The following is an 18,367-nucleotide window of genomic DNA, read 5'->3' as shown; positions in this document are numbered from 1 at the left end:
GTGTCTCCCGCTGTCTCTGCCCCTCCCTCGCTCACACTCTGTGTGTCTCTTTCAAAAACAAATAAACCTTAAAATAATTTTTTTTTAAAGGCTAAGTTTTTTTTTTTAAGTTTCTATTTTTGCCTATGAAACCTTTACTTGTTACTATGGTAATTGGATAACTAAGTATTACTTCATTTAGAATTTGACTAAGTGTTCTAAAACCTTTTGATATTTTTTGACAACCTTCCAAAAATCAAATTCTAAATGAAGTCCTTTTGACCTCAAATTAACATTTGGATTTTTCCAGAGCATCCTTGGAAAAATCACACCAAAAAAGTATTCTCCCTCCTTATACAAGAGAGCTGTTAAACTAATTAGGCTTATTTGATATATTAAATTACAAGTAGTGTCAAATAGTAAGTAATACTAAGCTTTCTTTATTATATTTATATAACTGTTCTGGAAATTTTATGAAATCCCAAAGTCTGATATATCTTTTTTTGGTTTTGTTGTTTTAGAGAAAGAGAGAGTGAGCAGAGTACAGGGACAGAGGGAGAGAAAGAGAGAGAATCCTAAGCAGGCTCCACGCTCAGTGCAGAGTCCAACTCGGGGCTCGGTCCCACAACCCTGGGATCCAGAATCAGACGCTCATCCAACTGAGCCACCCAGGTACCCCCAGTCTGATGTATCTTGGTATAATGTTATCAGTCATAAATTAGCTATTATCTTAAAATGTATGTCACAGAAGAAAACAAATTTCCTTGTCAATTCCATTATAAGGAACTCAATCAGATCTCTTAATTACTTTTCAAAAAGGCTTTTCTAAGTTATTTATGACAACTATCGTTCTGATACTTTTGTTTTTCTAGTTAAGACAATGATTTTATTGCTCGAGTACAAAGACAGATTTATACAACCAGGGCAGAGGCTGAGGCTAACTCGTATTTCTAACTAGGGGAGAGGACTCTTTTGGTCTTATAATACTGAAGCAACAAGTGACTACGGCTCTCGATCAGAATCGGTCGTAACTTAGCATCCTTATCCTTTCTCTTCCTCTCAAGATGCTTTCAAACAGCAACAGCTTTCTTAATCAAATGGTGGAGATCCTCAAGAAGATCAGGAGCAAGTCCTTTAAGAATTCTCAAGATTTTATTGTCACAGAACGTACTCGAGTCTCTCTGGGTCACACCTACTTGTGAGGGAGTCAGGCCCTACTTGCCCACTTTGTGGAGCTGCTCCTTCATGGAGTCAGATGTCAACTTCAACCAGGCAGGGGCGCCGCAGTGGTAAGGCAGTAGAGACTGGGACACGCCCTTCCCAGGAGTGAGGACGAGACCCATGATGGTGGCGGTCAGGCAGCAAAAAAGTGATCTTTTGCAAAGGTGTTCCTGCCAAAGTATTTCATCTTGAAGCAGAGTCAAGGAAAGGACTTTGGACAAGCAGAGGTTTCCAACAACCAAAGTTAAAATACTGTAAAGCAGAACTGGTAAGAATTTCCAGAACTGATGGAAAAACCGGATTCAAGCAGAACAAGAATTAATTACATGGAACTGAATGAGCTGAGGAGGATGATTATGATTTTTAGGACTTCTTGTTTGAAACAGTGCTGTCTTTCCAGAATCAAAGAAACCTGTTCTTTGAAGCTACCTATGTGTCTCTTCACCTACAGAATATATACGGTTTTGTGACTGCTACATTCCATTTGACTGATGACAGACCTCACTGAAAGAGTCACCTTTTTAAGCCAAGTGGCTTGCCCAGTGATCTTATGTGAGTTTCAGCACAGACCCCTCCTTGTTCAGCTAAAAGATAATCCAGGCCTCTCCTATTATCACACATTAACTTTGGCCACAAAGTCTAGCCGTTTTTGCCAGGCAGGCATTGTTCCCAGCAGCAGACTCTGGAGCGTGTTCAAGGGATGTTCTGGGTCATAGCCCCATCTGCACTTTTTCCGGCCAAGGAAACAGTGATCTACCAACAGAAGCTAATTCTGAACTCTGAATGCCTCCCGGTCAGCCTTTTTATGTCGATGATATAAACTCAGGGACGTTGAGCCATGAGGTGTCTCAGTCTGTCTGTGAATAGTCAGGGGCAACGGGAGATTATCCTAGGGGGTGTTGTTTGGTTACGCCAACTACCCAAGCATTCATGGGCCTAAGGACAGTGAAAACTGCTCCAGACAAAGACAAACTGTGAGGGCACGGACCATTCCTGCTGAGGCGGTTCTGTGAACAGACTCATTCACCGGGATTGTTACATTTCCCTGTTCAAGCCAGCGGTCAGCCTGGGTTTCAGTGCCTTCAGCCTGAAAGAAAACGTTCTAAGGTTGAGGTTACCCCCGTTAGCAGTGGCCGGGGACACACACATGATGGCGTTGTTTTCTGGACCAGTGTCAGAGTACAGGACAGAAAGACAGGAAGAGAGGGTTTCGTTTTAAAATATGAAATATCGATCTGGCCTCTTGGGAGGAAGCAGTCTACCTCGCGTCCACCGCTTCTCTTCCTCGTCAAGTCGGTTCAGAGGCTTCAGAGCCTGTACAGAACCAGATGTCAGGGGCGGCCTTCTTCAGCTGTGACACATGTATCCAAAGTGCAAGTCCCTGAACTTCAGTGAGGATGACCTGGTACAGGACCTTTACAGGAGATTCAAGGGTGGTCTTTGTTCTCAGTGGTCCCAAATCAAGGTGGGAGAAAACTGGAAATGGCAGTTTGGTGAGTCCTAGCCAGATATTTGAGGAAACTAGAAGAATTCAGGATCAAATCAGATTTACAGGTACATAACAAAACCTCAGAGACAATTAACAGGACTACAGTCTAATGTCTACACAAGTGCAAACATAATTTTTCTCTCTACAATCACCCCCATTTCTTTATCAAAGATAACAGAAAAACTAATTTGTTTGCATTAAACATGACCTAATTTTCTACCTAAGTGAAGCAAGAGCAGTGACTGAACATAAAAGTTCTTTTAAAAATTGTTTTGTTGAGGGGCTCCTACGTGGCTCAGTCGGTTAAGCGTCCGACTTCAGCTAAGGTTATGATGTCACGGTTTGTAAGTTCAAGCCCTGCATCGGGCTCTGTGTTGACAGCTCGGAGCCTGGAGCCTACTTTGGATTCTGTGTCTCCCTCTCTCTGTGCCCCTCCCCCATTCACACTGTGTGTGTGTGTGTGTGTGCACGCGCATGTGTGTGTCTCAAAAATAAACATTAAAAAAAATTTTTTTTTAAAAAGTATTGTTTTGGGGCGCCTGGGTGGCGCAGTCGGTTAAGCGTCCGACTTCAGCCAGGTCACGATCTCGCGGTCCGTGAGTTCGAGCCCCGCGTCAGGCTCTGGGCTGATGGCTCGGAGCCTGGAGCCTGTTTCCGATTCTGTGTCTCCCTCTCTCTCTGCCCCTCCCCCATTCATGCTCTGTCTCTCTCTGTCCCAAAAATAAATAAAAACGTTGAAAAAAAAAAATTAAAAAAAAAAATAAAAAAAATAAAAAGTATTGTTTTGTTGATACCTTTTAAACAAGGTGCCAGATGGATGTTCTTTTCACCAAGGGGCTTTACTGGATCCATAAAGTCAATTCTAGTTCTCTAAACCTATCTCGTCCTGAGTCTGTGCACATCTCTTTCAAATATGATAATGCAGTCAAAGCCTTGGTAACATAACCAGTGTTGTCAATTGTGTCCTGTTACAAGGAGAACAGACCTTATGCAAACTTTGTCCTTTTAACAGAGAGAAAACCAAATTCTAAGTTTGCACCAAGTTAGTTTTGATATTAAAATTTAACTTGTTTAAACGTATTCCAATCTTAACCAGCCAGCCCTGTCCACGCATAAAATCCCTCTCAGAAATTCCTTTTCTACAAACCTTTGACAACTTTTTTCCTCAACAAAAATGCATCTCCATTTCTCATACTGTCTTTTACTGAAAAGATACATCCTACTTTCTTTTCACACAGAGATGTTTCCTTTATTATTTCTAGTAGGTTTAAAAATATAGTAGCATGTTTAACCATAAGTACCCTAGTTTTTAGTAAAAACAAAGAATTAAACAATTATGAACTATTATGTTAACATTCTGTGGCTTGGCAAAATTTTTTAAATACTTTTTATTATTTCTAGAAATACATTCTTTCTCATAGTGAAGTTTTCAGTGTGACAAAGGATGTTTACTAAGGGACCCATTTATCCTCCGCTCTTGTGCAGAAGGAAGCCTGGGTTTAGTAAATAGTGTGTTAGTATTTTATCTGATTTGGAAATGATCTGGATAATCAATGACTACCCATTACGTAATTTAACATAGCAAAACTTTAAAGTTTCAGGTTGCCAAAAAGATCTGGGGAAACTTTCTAAAAATTTCACCTGCACACTTTTGTATCCTATTTACATTTACTTGTTCTTAATTATGTTTAGACCACCAGCAGAAACTTCCTGAGACAATAGACAAAGTCAGACATCATCCCAAGCTATGTGTCTTTTTTCCTTTTTTGAGAGAGAAAGGAAGCGTGCAAGTGGCAGAGAGGGGCAGAGGGAGGTGGGGGGGGGGGGAGACAGGGAGAGGGAGAAAGGGAGAGAGAGAAGGAGAGAGGGAGAGACAGAAGGAGAGAGGGAGAGACAGAAGGAGAGAGGGAGAGAGAGAGAAAGAGGTGGAGAGAGAGGGAGAGAGAGAAAAAGAGGGAGAGAGAGAAAAAGAGGGACAGAGAGAGAGGGAGGGAGGGGGAGGAGAGAGAGAGAGAGGGAGGGAGAGAGAATCTTAAGCAGGCTCCATGCTCAGCACAGAGCCTGATGAGGGGTTTGATCTCACAACCCTGAGATCATGAGTAGAGCTGAAATCAAGAGTTAGATGCTTAACCAACTGAGCCACCCAGGTGCCCTCCCCAACTATGTTTCTTGATGACAAATTCTATAAGCAATAACAAGGACTTATTTGATAATAAAACCAGGTAGAGTAAAAGTTGCATGTATTATATTCAATGCTGTTGGTAACTCCAAAGACATGACCATTTTAATTAAACCAACAAACTTAAAATGGCTTTAATACTGAATATTAAATTTATATGAACACTTACTTGTTTAAGCCAATTAAGTAGAGTTCTTTTACAAATTAGTTTTGGCAATAGCATCGGGAGATAGAAAAATCCCACACATCTGTAACGTATATGTATGGATACGTATAAACGTACAGATAGGGGCTTCTGGGTGGCTCAGCAGGTGGAGCGTCCAGCTCTTGATTTTGGCTCAGGTCATGATCTAACGGTTTGTGGGACTAGGCCCCTCATCGGCCTCTGTGATGAGCCTGCTTGGGATTCTCTCTCTCTCTCTCTCTCTCTCTCTCTCTCTCTCTCTCTCTGCCCCTCTGCTTGCACATGCACTCGCGCACTCTCTCTCTCAAAATAAATATACATTTAAAAAACACAAAAAGCAACAAACAACAAAACCATACAGGCAGACATAAACAAAGACTTTATAGCTTCATTTTGAATTTTTTACTTCCATGAATCAGGTACAACAATACAAAACTTACCAGTTATGAAAGAACAGTTAGAATAAATTACGGTTACCCTGCTCTAATGGTTAAACCTTTTTCGACTAATATTTGTGGAGAAGACACTTAAGATTTGTATTTTTCTTTGACAAGTAACCTATGGAAGCCATGGAGAAGTCTTTCTTTTTAAAGTCTCTCCCTCCCCTCTTTTGCTTCCTTCAGGTAAAAATTACCTCTCTGAAGTTTGATTTCATGATCCCAGGGTCGTGGGATCAAGCCCTGAGCCGGGCTCCACACTGACACGGAGCCTACTTGATATTCTCTGTCTCTCTCTCTCTGTCTGCCCCTCCCCTGCTCGCACAAACACACACTCTCTCTCTCTTTCTAAAATAAAATTTAAAAGAGAGAGAGAGAGATGATCAAGAGTTCACCTTTATATCTCACAGGCACAGGGAAAGAATCTAAGTTCCTCCAAGAGGAACGTGGGTTCCTAAGGACAATACTTACAAGCCTTTTGAGATAAATACGGGAGGATTTGGGATTGGTAAAAAGGACAGGTTGCCTATGAATTGTGTCTGGGCCGTGTGTCTGGATTTGCAAAGATCTGTGAGATAAGGCGAATGGTTCCCTCTTCCTCAAAGACTTGGGTCTCCTCGCAGCCTAAATGAAAGCCATTGCAGCTTGAACCACCCATCCAACCACGTTATCCTTAGTTTGCTTTTTGTATCAGGGAGATTTCCAACTGGGAATCAAAAGATTTCTATGTTCTAGATTTTTTTTTTTAATTTTTTTTCTTAGCATTTATTTTTGAAAGACAGAGAGAGACAGAGAGAGACAGCGTGCGAGCATGGGCAGGGGAGAGAGAGAGAGAGGGAGACACAGAATCCAAAGCAGGCTCTAGGCTCTGAGCTGAAAGCACAGAGCCCGGGATGTGGGGCTTGAACTCATGAACCATGAGATCATGACCTGAGCCAAAGTTGGAAGCTTAATCGACTGAGCCACCCAGGTGTCCCTATGTTCTAGATTTAAGAGTTGTCTGCCTTTGGAATGTTTCTAGTCGGTTTTCCACAAAGGCTTCAGAATGTTTTCTTTCCCTTTGTCTACATTTAGCTTAAGGAAAAGACCTAAAAAAAATATCTATCAGGCTCTGAATATCAGTTTCCAATCTGGCCCCCCAAAAATTTTTTTAATGCTTATTTATTTTGAGACAGCAAGAGAGAGCTCCTGCTCTCAAACAGGTGGGGAAGGGGCACAGAGAGAGGGAGACAGAGAGAATCCAGCGCAGGCTCCAAGCTCAGCATGGAGCCCAACAAAGGGCTTGATCCTAGGACCTCGAGATCATGACCTGAGCTGAAATTAAGAGTTGGATACTTAACCAACTGAGCCACGCAGATGCCCCTCCAATCTGGCCAACTTTCTAATCACAGAGTCATTAAATCCTTTCAAATATCGGTAAATATTTCTGGCAATACTAAACAACCCCACGGGCCTCAGAGGGTGTAAAAAAAAAAAATACTATCTTCAAAAACTCTAGAGTCACTCCCAAAGATCAATGCCCAATGGCCTGGATTTAGAAAGAAAGGGACACTGTGAAGTTTATTCTCTTTCTCCACCAGGCACTACACTCAGAGATCCAGGAGAGCTGACTCTGGGAAGGATCTTCACCCTTAGCTGGTTTGTCCAGTTTTCCGGGGTCCCATCTGTAGATGTGGTACTTAGCACAATTTGGCAAGATTTTTCACTAATTTTTAATTTCCCTTGGTCATTTAAGGGAATAAGGTAGCACTTTACCAGAATGTAAGAGTTTTGTCAACTCTGGGAGGGTGTCCCCTATGGGGCCCTCCTTTAACAGGTGATATCAAGGTGTCTGTAAGGTCATTAACTTGGCTGACTTTTGTTTACAATCCTGTAAAGGCAATGCAGACGTAAGACTACTAGAAAGAGGATTTAAAGGAGGGTAGAGGGAAGCAGTAAAAATTACTTCCTTAATTTTGTAATAAGCTTTCACAGTGAATCTTTGAATGAAGCTATTTGGGAACTTTGAAGCTTTGTGGAGGCTTCTGCCTGCCGATTAAAAAACGTATCCCAGCCTGTTTGCTTCATTTGGGAATCCTTGCTGCCAAGTGCACTTCTTAAGTGATCTTCTCTCACTGGAACGTTCCTCGTAACAGCCACTGCGATTCTAGGTGGTTTTAGTAAGATGTTGCCGTTTGTAGAGATGGCTTTAGCTCCCGGGACTGCCATCCTTTAGACGCAAAATAAGCAGGTGCGCCAGAGGTCACGTGCCTAACTCTTCAGAATGCAGAGAGCCCTTGTCTTTCCGCCAGCCTTCATCTGACACGACAAGCAAGCCTGTGCCCCCGAATAACGAACGTGCAGTCACCGAGTGCTGTTACCGTGTCCTGGCCGAGAGAAGTCCTGTGCGCACCTCCAACGTTTCCCAGCGTGGAGTCTGGGCCGGGGAAGGGGTTGACTCAGCAGGACCCCAACAAACGGGGGCTCCAGCTGCCGGCGGCAGCGCCCGACGTGGACTGTGGGGACAGAGCCGAGGACCGGGGTTTCCAGTCACCTGGGGGATTGTGTCCACACTGCTGGCAGTTCCCCCATGTGGAGCGAGTGATTTCAGACAAACGGGGAACTTTGGAAAGCAAGTGAGATCGGGAGCTCAGGGCAAGGAGGGCAGAGCCCAGAACCGGGAGGAACTTACGCAGGGCCCTTGGGAAAGGCAAGAAAGACAACTCAGAAAGGGGTTCACGGGTGCCACGCCTGTGTTTCTCGTCGTCCCTGAACGCCTTCAGAAGTGCAGTTCAGAGCCCTCCGTTCCTGGGCCAAATCTGCTAAATTACGACAATTCAACTGAGGAAGTTTCTGAGATCTAACTGACCTTATCGAACAATTCATGAATCGGGCAGCACCCTATCCGGCAATAGAAAGTAGCTCCAAAGGGCTACAGAAAAAAAGGTTTTAAATGCAGGACAAAGAAATTATAAAGAACAAAAACAGGACTATTTCAGGCAAGATGGCCTCCCTTTGGGGAACAAAAGGGTCTCAATGGATGACCTCACTGGTGCAGACGGGGAAATTCCAGAATGACCTCTTAAGATCAGTCCTGGGGAAGGGTGAACTGCAACTGGGTTAGATACTAGGTCCCAGTTTGGCAAAGTGGGCCTAGCCCAGGTGACTCCATCTGTGGTAACCACGGGCTGTGCATGTGGGCTGGCTCCAGGGACGTCTGCTAAATCATCGTTCCCCTTAGACACTGGCAGAGGCACCCAGAGGGAGAAGCACTAAAGTCATCATTAGGGGGCTGACTGGTGAAGGCAGAAACACCATCTATTCTTATAGGTGTCTGGTCCTGACAGGACAGCAGAGGAAGGGGATGTTTTGTTAACCGGGAAGGCGCTAGGAGCCACCTCCCTTGCTGCTGCTGGAGGCGGGTGCCCTTAGGAGGCACCTTTTTGTCTTGTCTTTTTTTTTCTATTTTTTGAGAGAGAGAGACAGCGTGTGACTGGGGGCGGGGAAGAAACACTGAGTCAGAAGCAGGCTCCAGGCTGCCAGCAAAGAGTGAGATCACAAACCGTGAGATCATGACCTGAGTCCAAGTCGGATGCTTAATCCACTGAGCCACCCAGGCGCCCCAGGAGGCACCTACTTGTGACGGTACAGCCTGTAGTGGCGCCTGGCGACCTCAGCACCCCGTCCCTCAACGACCCCCTCCCCCAAGCACCCCCACCCACCTGGTCTCCAGAGCTCTTGCTGGGTGGTTCCTGGGTGGGAGAAGTCTCCTTTCCCAACTCCTCTCCTGCAGGTGGAGTCCTCACGAAGGCGGGAAACAGCCTGCTCCGGGAAGAGTGTCTGGGGGCCGGGGTCCCTGTGGGCTCCCTCAGCGGCGGGCCCCCAGCCGAGGAGGAGTCGAGGCCCGCCTGGGCGCCCCCCCCAGGGGCTCCTGCCTCCTGGGGGACACGAAGGGGGTCAGGACCGGGCTCCCCGTAGTCATCGTGTCCCGCTCTCTGCCCAGGAAGGGGGGTCCTTTCCGAGATCTTCGGGGGGGGGGGTCCCTCCCCCCAGAGTCCCGACGCCGCGGCCCCGGTCAGCAGCGTCTCCCTGCCGTGCCTCTGGACAAAGGTGAGCGGGGACCCGACGGGGCCCGCCCTGCGGGGCTCACAGCTCTCCGAGCGAGCGAGGGTGGGCAGCTCACCAGGTAGCAGCGGCACCCCCCCCCCCCCGCCCCCGGCCACCAGGCCAGGTCACAGGCGGGCCGGCGACAGCAAGCGCCCGTGCGGTCCCCCGCAGGATTCTAGTAGTTTCCACGTCGGGCGAAGGACAGCGTTGGCGTGCTTCCTCCCGTCAGCGCACTGGCCGCGGGCCCCACCTGCAAACAGAGGTCTCCAGTGAGGAATATGGCGGCAGCCAGCATCCCCTACAGAAAGCACCCCCTTCAGCCGACAGCCCAGCCGCGCCCCCGCCGGCCGCCCCGCCCCGGATTCTCCCCCCTCGCCCATCGTACCTTCCAGGCCCTCCTCGTGTCATTTCACTACGTGAAATTACTAAGCATTCTTTCCCAGCTGGGTATGGCTTTTACACTATTTGTGGCGCCGTGCTCCTCACCCAAAATTCAGGTATTAAAGGTTTACCTAAAGAACAGCACCATATTCCTGTTGTTAAATTGATTTTTTTAGTCTCACAGGTGATTCTGATGATAGATCACTTGCCAGGAAGTCTCAAAGGAGAGAAAAACCTGTCCTCAGTCTAGGTCTGTAACAACTAGCTCTTTTTTTTTTTTTAATTTATTTAAAGTTTATTTTATTTATTTTTGAGAAAGAGAGAGAGAGGGAGGGAGAGCATGCACACGTGAGAGAAGCAGGGGAGGGGCAGAAAGAGGCAGCCAGAATCCCAAGCAGGCTCCATGCAGTCAGCACACAGCCTGATGTGGGGCTTGGACTAATAAACCGTGAGATCATGACCTGAGCCGAAATCAAGAGTCGGACCCTCGATGGACTGATCCACCCAGCTGTCCCTAAACTGATTTTATTTTTTGTCTCACGGGTGATTCTGATGATTGATCAATTGACAGGGAAATCTCAAAGGAGAGAAAAACTTGTCCTCAATACATTGGGTATGTAACAACGAGCTTCAATCAGACTCTAAATAATGAGCTACAAATGCTTTCAGTCGGCAAAGACGACCGGTATCAGGGCCGTGCCACCCCCCCGTGTGGCCTGCAGACACGGTCGTGCAGGGCCACAAGTGTGGTGACCCGTCCACGACAAAATGACAGAAACTGACACTTTCAGAACCTTCGGCAGCAGTTTGTCATTCCCTGAAATCCAAGGGCAAAGTCACTTTTTTATTCTTTTTATGTATTGATAGAGATCTCTTTCCTAGTGAGGGCTCTGTCGGGAAACTGTTACTTTCCTCATGGTGATAGTACTTCTAACTGGAGGTAAGAGAAATGGTTAAATACAGTGTAAGAGTCATCTCTACTTTTACCTGTACACACATCATCAAGTTTTTGACAATTGTTCGGGGCGCCTAGGGCGGCTCTGTTGGTTACATGTCTGACTTCGGCTCAGGTCCTGACTTGGCGGTTGGTGGGTTTGAGCCCCATGTCGGGCTCTATGCTGACAGCTCAGCCTGGAGCCTGCTTCGGATTCTGTGTCTCCCTCTCTCTCTGCTCCTCCCCTGCTCATGCTCTCTCTCTCAAGATAAACATTAAAAAATGAACGAATGAATGAATGAATGAATGAATGAATCATTCAATGCCGGGGCACCTGGGTGGCTTAGTCGGTTAGGCACCCAACTCTTGATTTCAGCTCAGGTCATGATCTCACAGTTGTGAGATGGGAGCCTCACGTTGGGCTCTGTGCAGAGCATGGAGCCTGCCTGGGATTCTCTCTCTCTCCCTGTGCCCCTTTCCTCTGCACTCGCACGCATGCACTCTAAGTAAATAAACATCAAAAAAATTGTTCAGTGACTCTAGAGGAAAGTCTAATTGGTCCAATTTAATAGGAATTAGGTATAATAGATATGCATCTTTCCCCATGAGTAAGCTAGCACCAAACTAATTCAACTGAAATGACATTTTCTCCAATGTAAATCTACTTTTTAAAAATTACCTTAGTAGTTTTAGCCTTTTATTTTCTAAAAAAAAAGCTTCACCTCAGATATAGAGAGGGAAAAAACCTCCAGTTGAACATAAAACAAAAACTAGCATCTCTAATTAAAATCAAGAGATGATGAAGGGTGTAGAACAGACAGATAATCTTGGACTCCCACATCTACTCTGAAAAATATTGCCTTTATTTGTAAAGATACCACTATGTCCCTGAATGGCCTTTAAATGAAGACCCAGTCTAGAAATTTCTTTCAGACACATATGGTAGGATAGACTTTATTTCCCTTGAAAAACTGTTAGACCATCTTTTGAACAGAATGATCCCTAGAAGCTGCCATGTTTCCTTTCTGGCGTAGGCCACCAGGTAGCTCAAATGCCAACTTGTAAAACTGTGTCAAGGAAACCACTGTACAGAAAGAAGGCTGTAATCCTGGAGCAAGTGTCTGAGAAGAACTTTCCAAGGCAGAAGCCTTGACAAAGCTTAAAGCAGTTTTCAATCAGGTACAGACTTCCATACACTCCTCGGGTAGATCACCTGTTTGCTCTGCAAAAACCACCTGAATGGTCTGTATAGACAGACATACCTTCTGCAGAGATCTTAATGCTAAATAAAGAAGTTTGAAAAGGTTTCCAGCAACTAACCATTCTTCCGTGAGGCCAAGTTGCCATAATTACTTCAGACTCTAGAAGACTCACTCAACACAGCTCGCGAAGAGACCAGAGAACACTCTCCCATGTTCCTATGTTCTCCACAGTCCCAGCCCGATCTGTGACGGAAGTAGGAACCCCATGATGGTTGACAAATCAATGAAATCATCATCAGCATTTTGTCAAAGGTACAGAGGATAGAGAGGGAAGACAAGCAAACTGCAAATAACATTATGGGGGCTCAGGAACGCAGGAATTTTAAATTAATGGAAGAATCACAAGAAAAAGACAAAGAGGAATGCAAAAGTGGGGATTTGTGAGAAAAAAAAAAGAGTGCCTAAACATTAGTAATCTATGAGGAATGACAGGGCTCTTCCAGTGGTAGCACTTCCTGCAGTAGCCCCTACATACTCTACAACAGTGCTCGTAATAAGTCAGCTGCTTCATGGGGCACCTCGGTGGCTCAGTCTGGTAAGCGTCCAACTTCAGCTCAGATCATGATCTCACGGCTCGTGAGTTTGAGCCTCATGTCAAGCTCTGTGCTGACAGTGCAGAGCCTGCTTGGGATTCTCTCTCTCTCTCTCCCTCTCCCTCTCTCTCTCTGTCCCTCTCCTGCTTGTGCTCTTTCTCTCTCAAAATAAATAAACTTTTATTTTATTTTTTTAAATTTTTTTTTTCAACGTTTATTTATTTTTGGGACAGAGAGAGACGAGCATGAACGGGGGAGGGGCAGAGAGAGAGGGAGACACAGAATCGGAAACAGGCTCCAGGCTCTGAGCCATCAGCCCAGAGCCTGATGCGGGGCTCGAACTCACGGACCGCAAGATCGTGACCTGGTTGAAGTCGGACGCTTAACCGACTGCGCCACCCAGGCGCCCCAAATAAACTTTTAAATAAGCAAGCAAGCAAGCTGCTTCAAACCCTTGAGCCACACCCTCTAGGCATTCTAGTTCAATAGGTCTGGATGCAGATAAAACATTTTTTTTTTTATTTAAGTTTATTTATCTTGAGAGTGCATGCAAGAGGGGGAAGGAAAGAGATAGAGAGGGAGACAGAGCATCCCAAGCAGGCCCTGCCCTGTCAGCACAGAGCCCACGGGGCTCAATCCCACAAACCATGAGATGGTGACCTGAGCCGAAATCAATGATTCGGCCAAAATCATTAACCAACTGGGCCTAACAGGTGCCCCAAAGCTGTATTTTAACAAGGGTCACTCTTGGTGTTGAAAACAAACAGGCCCCAAATGGAGTCACTTATGTTAAGACCCACTGAGACTAACTACCTAATTTAACTGCAGATTCAGCCTCTTCCATTGAGTGTAATTTTAAACCAATCGGTCTGGAACGTCCTGATCCCACTAGTGAGGTCATCTGCATGATAAGATTCCCTGACTTCCCCCAAGGGAAGGTGATCTCACCTCCTTCTGCCTATAAAGTCCTTCCATTCTGTACAGCCCCTTAGAGCTCCCTTCGGTCTGCTAGAAGCCTTCTGCCCAATTCGTGAAGCCTCGAACAAGGCTAATTAGATCTTTACATTTACTCAATTGAAAAAAAAAATTACTTTTTTTTAACCCAGGTAAGCCTTATTATGGCTTCACCACACTTTGATAAACTCCGGACATAAAATCGGTTTCCCTGGCCATAGCTCTGCCCTCAGTCCTTGGTAAATTCAAAGGGGCCCTAGCTGGCCTAGCCAGCATGTGGGTTAACAGAATAATTGCTGCTCAACAGTGACTTCATATCATGAGTGAGTCCACAGTAGGCAAGCAGAATATATGAAAATAAAGATTTAGGATAAAAGAGAGTGTGGTCATTTGCTCTCCAAAAACATCACCTATTGTGATTATTTTAAATAAATATATAAAGTTTTCCTAGTGTACATGAAATGGAACTTTATTTTTTCAAAAATAGTCATGACAATAAAAAACTATTTAAATTCCTGTTTCCAGAAAACCACGCGTGCGTGAGGGCTGCCTTCCTGCCTTTGGCCAAATGATTCTGTTGCAAAGCAAACACAGAGCCCCTGCATTCCGTGCTGATCTGAGTTGTTTAAGCCAAAGACAGGAAGCTCCTGTGTGATGCTAGCGGCTCCAAGGGAATGGCTTCCTACTTGCGACGGTCACCAGAAACAGCAACGGAGACAGCACACTCATGGGGGGTGTCATTCCGTCCCACACAGTGGATGGACGCAGGCTTCCGGGCACATCCTGAGAGGCCTCTGGTGCAGGCTCCCTTTGATGTTTCCTAGGAACCAGATTCGGCCTCAGGAACCTCAAAGGAAAATCAGAAAGCAGACAAGAAGGAAGAAAAAGAATAGGCAGATGAGGAAACATACAAAATTACTTCTATCGTTTATTCATGTCAGTGGGAAGCCTGCCCTGTTAACACCATAGGGCCCTATCCCAGGCAAACGATCCACCCCAATTCTGTTCAAACAGCAAGAACAGTTCCTAAGAAGAGGCAGAGGGTTTCATGCTCTGATAGGGGCCAACGGCAGGCAGCCCCCAAATGGGCCACTGTGCCATGAACATTATTTTGAGTTAAAAGCAATCCAAACCCAGCAGATCCCGGAAAAGCTCTTTATCTCCCCTCAAATGCCTGCTTGTACCAGGACGAGAGCTATTAACAAAGATTCCTCTTTGCCTAAGAAACTTCTCTATGTAACAGGGCACCTGTGTTTTCCAAACACCTTTCTTCACCCTCCTGCTAATGGTCTTGCTCCCCGTGGTATCCTCAGACCCCCACCCTCCTCCCCTCAGCTCATATAAGCTGAATATTATTGCCTGACTGTCTTTGGAATTTCCACTTCTGTGTGGATTCCCCACATGTACATACACTATTCAGTTTGACTTCTTCCTGTTACTCTGTCTCATGTCAATTTGATTCTTGGTCTAGCTAGAAGGACCTTAAAGGACAGAGGATTCTTCCTCCACAACACTTTCTCCCCTTACAAGCCCAAACCTATGAAATAATATGAAATCATACTACTATATTTCATCAGTTCTAACAGGTAAGCATTTCCATACGTGTACCATCCCTGAAATCAAGATGTCTTAAGATAGCCAAGCACTGGACAGGAGACAGATGCCACTGCTTGTGTGTGTGTGTTGATAATGCAGAACTGGTCTCAAAGGCTTGGAAGAAAGATAATATGAAGCATTCTTTTAAGAAATATTGCATCCCTGGGGTGCCTGGGTGGCTCAGTCGGCTAAGCGTCCAACTTCGGCTCAAGTCATGATCTTGAGGTCCGGGAGTTCAAGCCCCCATCAGGCTCTGTGCTGACAGCTCAGAGCCTGGAGCCTGCTTCGGATTCTGTGTCTCCCTCTCTCTCTGTCCCTCTCCCACTCGCACTCTGTCTCTCTCTCTCCAAAATAAATAAACATTAAAAAAATTAAAAACAAAAAAAGAAATATTGCATCCCCAAACGCTCATGATGGTACACAGGCAATACTGTATGGGGGAAATTTGGCACTAACTAGCTTGACAAGTGATACCGCAGAAGTGGGTCAAGATGGTGAGGAAAGTTAAGACTGCCTTAATTTCTACTCGCTTACAGTTCCTTTTTATAAATGCGCAAGAATGATTTATGATACAAAACAATCTGCCTAAATAAATCTATTTCAATGTGCAGAAATTTTCTAAATGACAAGAAACTGCTGTGCTGTGTGTAACAGACAGGAGCTTCTTCTTCCTTAGTGTTATTTTAAAAAATGATGCATCTTATAATCGCTGCTGTCTTAGAGTCAACGAACATTGAAACTTTATCTTTGTCTGGCACTTTCTTCAGTGTGATCTTCATAACAACCCAGGCAATATTATTATCTCTGCTTTAAAAATGATGAAATTGAAGCTCAGGCAAGTTCACTGACTTGCCCAAGACTGAAAAACCAGTTCTAGTGTTACCGGTTATCACTAACTCAGGAAACGAACAGGTGAGCCCTGGTGTGATGCGTCAGCCAACTGTTCCCCCACCAGGAATCCCGAGGGGGCTGGACAAATGGAAAGCACCACTGCAGAACAAAGTCAGATAAACTCGTTGTAAGAGGAGCCAATAACCCAAGAGAGGAGGGTCTGGAAAAGAGAACGGGAGAGATTTACTTTGGGGGAGGTGGCAGGCTCAAGCCTTAACAACTGACCTCTCTGCTGGCAAGATGGACACCAGGAGTTTTATAGGGAGAGGTTCAGGGGGACACGCAAGAGAGCAGGCAGAGAGCACGTGATCATGGCCGGGAGTCAGTAGATACTCAGCACACGACCATGGGCAGGGAAGGGGACCTGTGGGGTATGGTCTTCTGGGCATCCTCCCACCACTACCAGGGCTTTTCTGGCCTGGCAGGTGGAACGTTCTGGTCATTGCAAAACATCGTCAATGCCTCAGAAATAAGAATGGGTTTCAGGCAGGGCACAAGTTAAGGGAGTCTTGTCTATTCCTGGTTTTAACTGTTGGGGTCTATGGTTGAACAAGAGGACTAGCTGACTAGGAGGTCTAGACTCCCAAGTATTTGTTATTTCAAGTACATAACAAATCCCCCGCGGGTAAGCACACATCGATAAGGGCTTCCTAATGAGCGTGTCAGAACCCTGCTGTGGGTTGCAAGTTGCTATGTTCCTGTGAACTACATTGGACTTCCAGTCTACACCACCCTTTCCCCACCCACACCTTCCTTTCCTCACAATTCACAAATACACTCAGCCTTTTGTGAGAACACAAGACTCTTCGTCTTCCCTCCTCCCACCACCTTTTCTAGAAGCAACCCAGTACCGTTAGAAATTCATGAGCGTAGGAGGAGGGATAACAAAGAATGGGTCACACCTGGACACTGGCCTCTGCAGCCAGTCATTCAATGATGTGGTAATCTAAGGAAGGTGAGAGATACGAATGACGAAACTACAACAATTTCAAAATAAACTTGACGTCCTTTATTCAAGGGAAAACAATCCATGGACTGGGGGCCATTTAGTGCCTCACAGGCCCTGGAGCACTCTTCCTGAGGGATTTGGGGCAAGAGCAAGTTTAACAGAGAATGAAGGGGGGCTTTCGGGAAGATGGCGGCGTAGGAGGACGCTGGGCTCACCGCATCCTGCTGATCACTTCGATTCCACCCACACCTGCCTAAATAACCCAGAAAATTGCCAGAACACCAGCAGAACGTAGTCTCAGGAGCCAAGCGCAGACGAGAGGCCCACGGAAGAGGGTAGGAAGGGCGGCGAGGCGGTGCGCGCTCCACGGACTGGCGGGAGGGAGCCGGGGCGGAGGGGCGGCCCACCGGCCAAGCAGAGCCCCCGAGTCTGGCTGGCAAAAGCGGAGGGGCCGGACGGAGTGTGTTCCGACAACCAGCGGGACTTGACATCTGGAAGGTTATAACCTAACAGCTCTGCTCGGAGAACGGGAGAGCTGGAGGACAACGGGAGGGAGAGTTGTTGAGCCCTGGACGACAGAGCTCAGCTTGGCGGGGAACAAAGGCGCTCGCCAGCGCCATCTCCCTCGCCCATGCCCCAGCCAAAATCCCAAAGGGAACCGGTTCCTGCCAGGGAATTGGCTTGCATGATGCAAACAACGAACGCTGTGCTTCTGCGGATTCATCCCTCCAGCGGCGGGTCTGACTCCCTCCGGAAGCTGACTCCCTCCCGAGGCAGATCACCGAAGGAGAAGCGAGCTGAACCTGCCCCTCCCGCCCCTGTGCACCTTGCCTATCCACCCCAGCTAATACGCCAGATCCCCAGCACCACAAGGCTGGCAGTGCAAGGTATTCAAGACAGCACAGGAGGAGTGCCCCTCAGTTGGGCACCACTCCAGGGACTATCCAAAATGACGAAACGGAAGAATTCCCCTCAAAAGAATCTCCAGGAAATAACGACAGCTAACGAACTGATCAAAAAGGATTTAAACAATATAACAGAAAGTCCATTTAGAATAATAGTCATAAAATTAATCGCTGGGCTTGAAAACAGTATAGAGGACAGCAGAGAATCTATTGCTACAGAGACCAAGGGACTAAGGGACAGTCAGGAGGAGCTAAAAAATGCTATAACCGAGCTGCAAAATAAAATGGAAATGACCATGGCTCGGATTGAAGAGGCAGAGGAGAGAATAGGTGAACTAGAAGATAAAATTATGGAAAAAGAGGACGCTGAGAAAAAGAGAGATAAAA

At 46.1% G+C, this 18,367-nt stretch overlaps 1 protein-coding gene and 1 pseudogene across 1 annotated transcript in view; both read right to left on the bottom strand.

Moving 5' to 3' along the window:
• The window catches only part of KIAA0319 (KIAA0319 ortholog), a 121,848-nt gene that overhangs the window by 62,709 nt on the left and 40,772 nt on the right, over window positions 1–18,367 (bottom strand). The window contains 8 exon segments of the mRNA XM_086705990.1: window positions 7,605–7,698; window positions 7,850–7,905; window positions 8,338–8,400; window positions 9,191–9,637; window positions 9,640–9,740; window positions 9,743–9,775; window positions 9,778–9,825; window positions 14,326–14,486. Coding sequence (XP_086562116.1) covers window positions 7,605–7,698; window positions 7,850–7,905; window positions 8,338–8,400; window positions 9,191–9,637; window positions 9,640–9,740; window positions 9,743–9,775; window positions 9,778–9,825; window positions 14,326–14,380 — 897 coding nt within the window. The 5' untranslated portion in view covers window positions 14,381–14,486.
• LOC112853574 (small ribosomal subunit protein uS15 pseudogene) lies at window positions 452–1,585 on the bottom strand (annotated as a pseudogene).

The sequence above is a fragment of the Puma concolor genome, chromosome B2 (assembly GCF_028749965.1).
Source record: "Puma concolor isolate L17-30 chromosome B2, mPumCon1.1.hap2, whole genome shotgun sequence".
In the NCBI taxonomy this organism is placed as follows: domain Eukaryota; kingdom Metazoa; phylum Chordata; class Mammalia; order Carnivora; family Felidae; genus Puma; species Puma concolor.
Note: the sequence above shows the minus strand (reverse complement) of the source record. Positions and strands in the feature narration are given on the sequence as shown.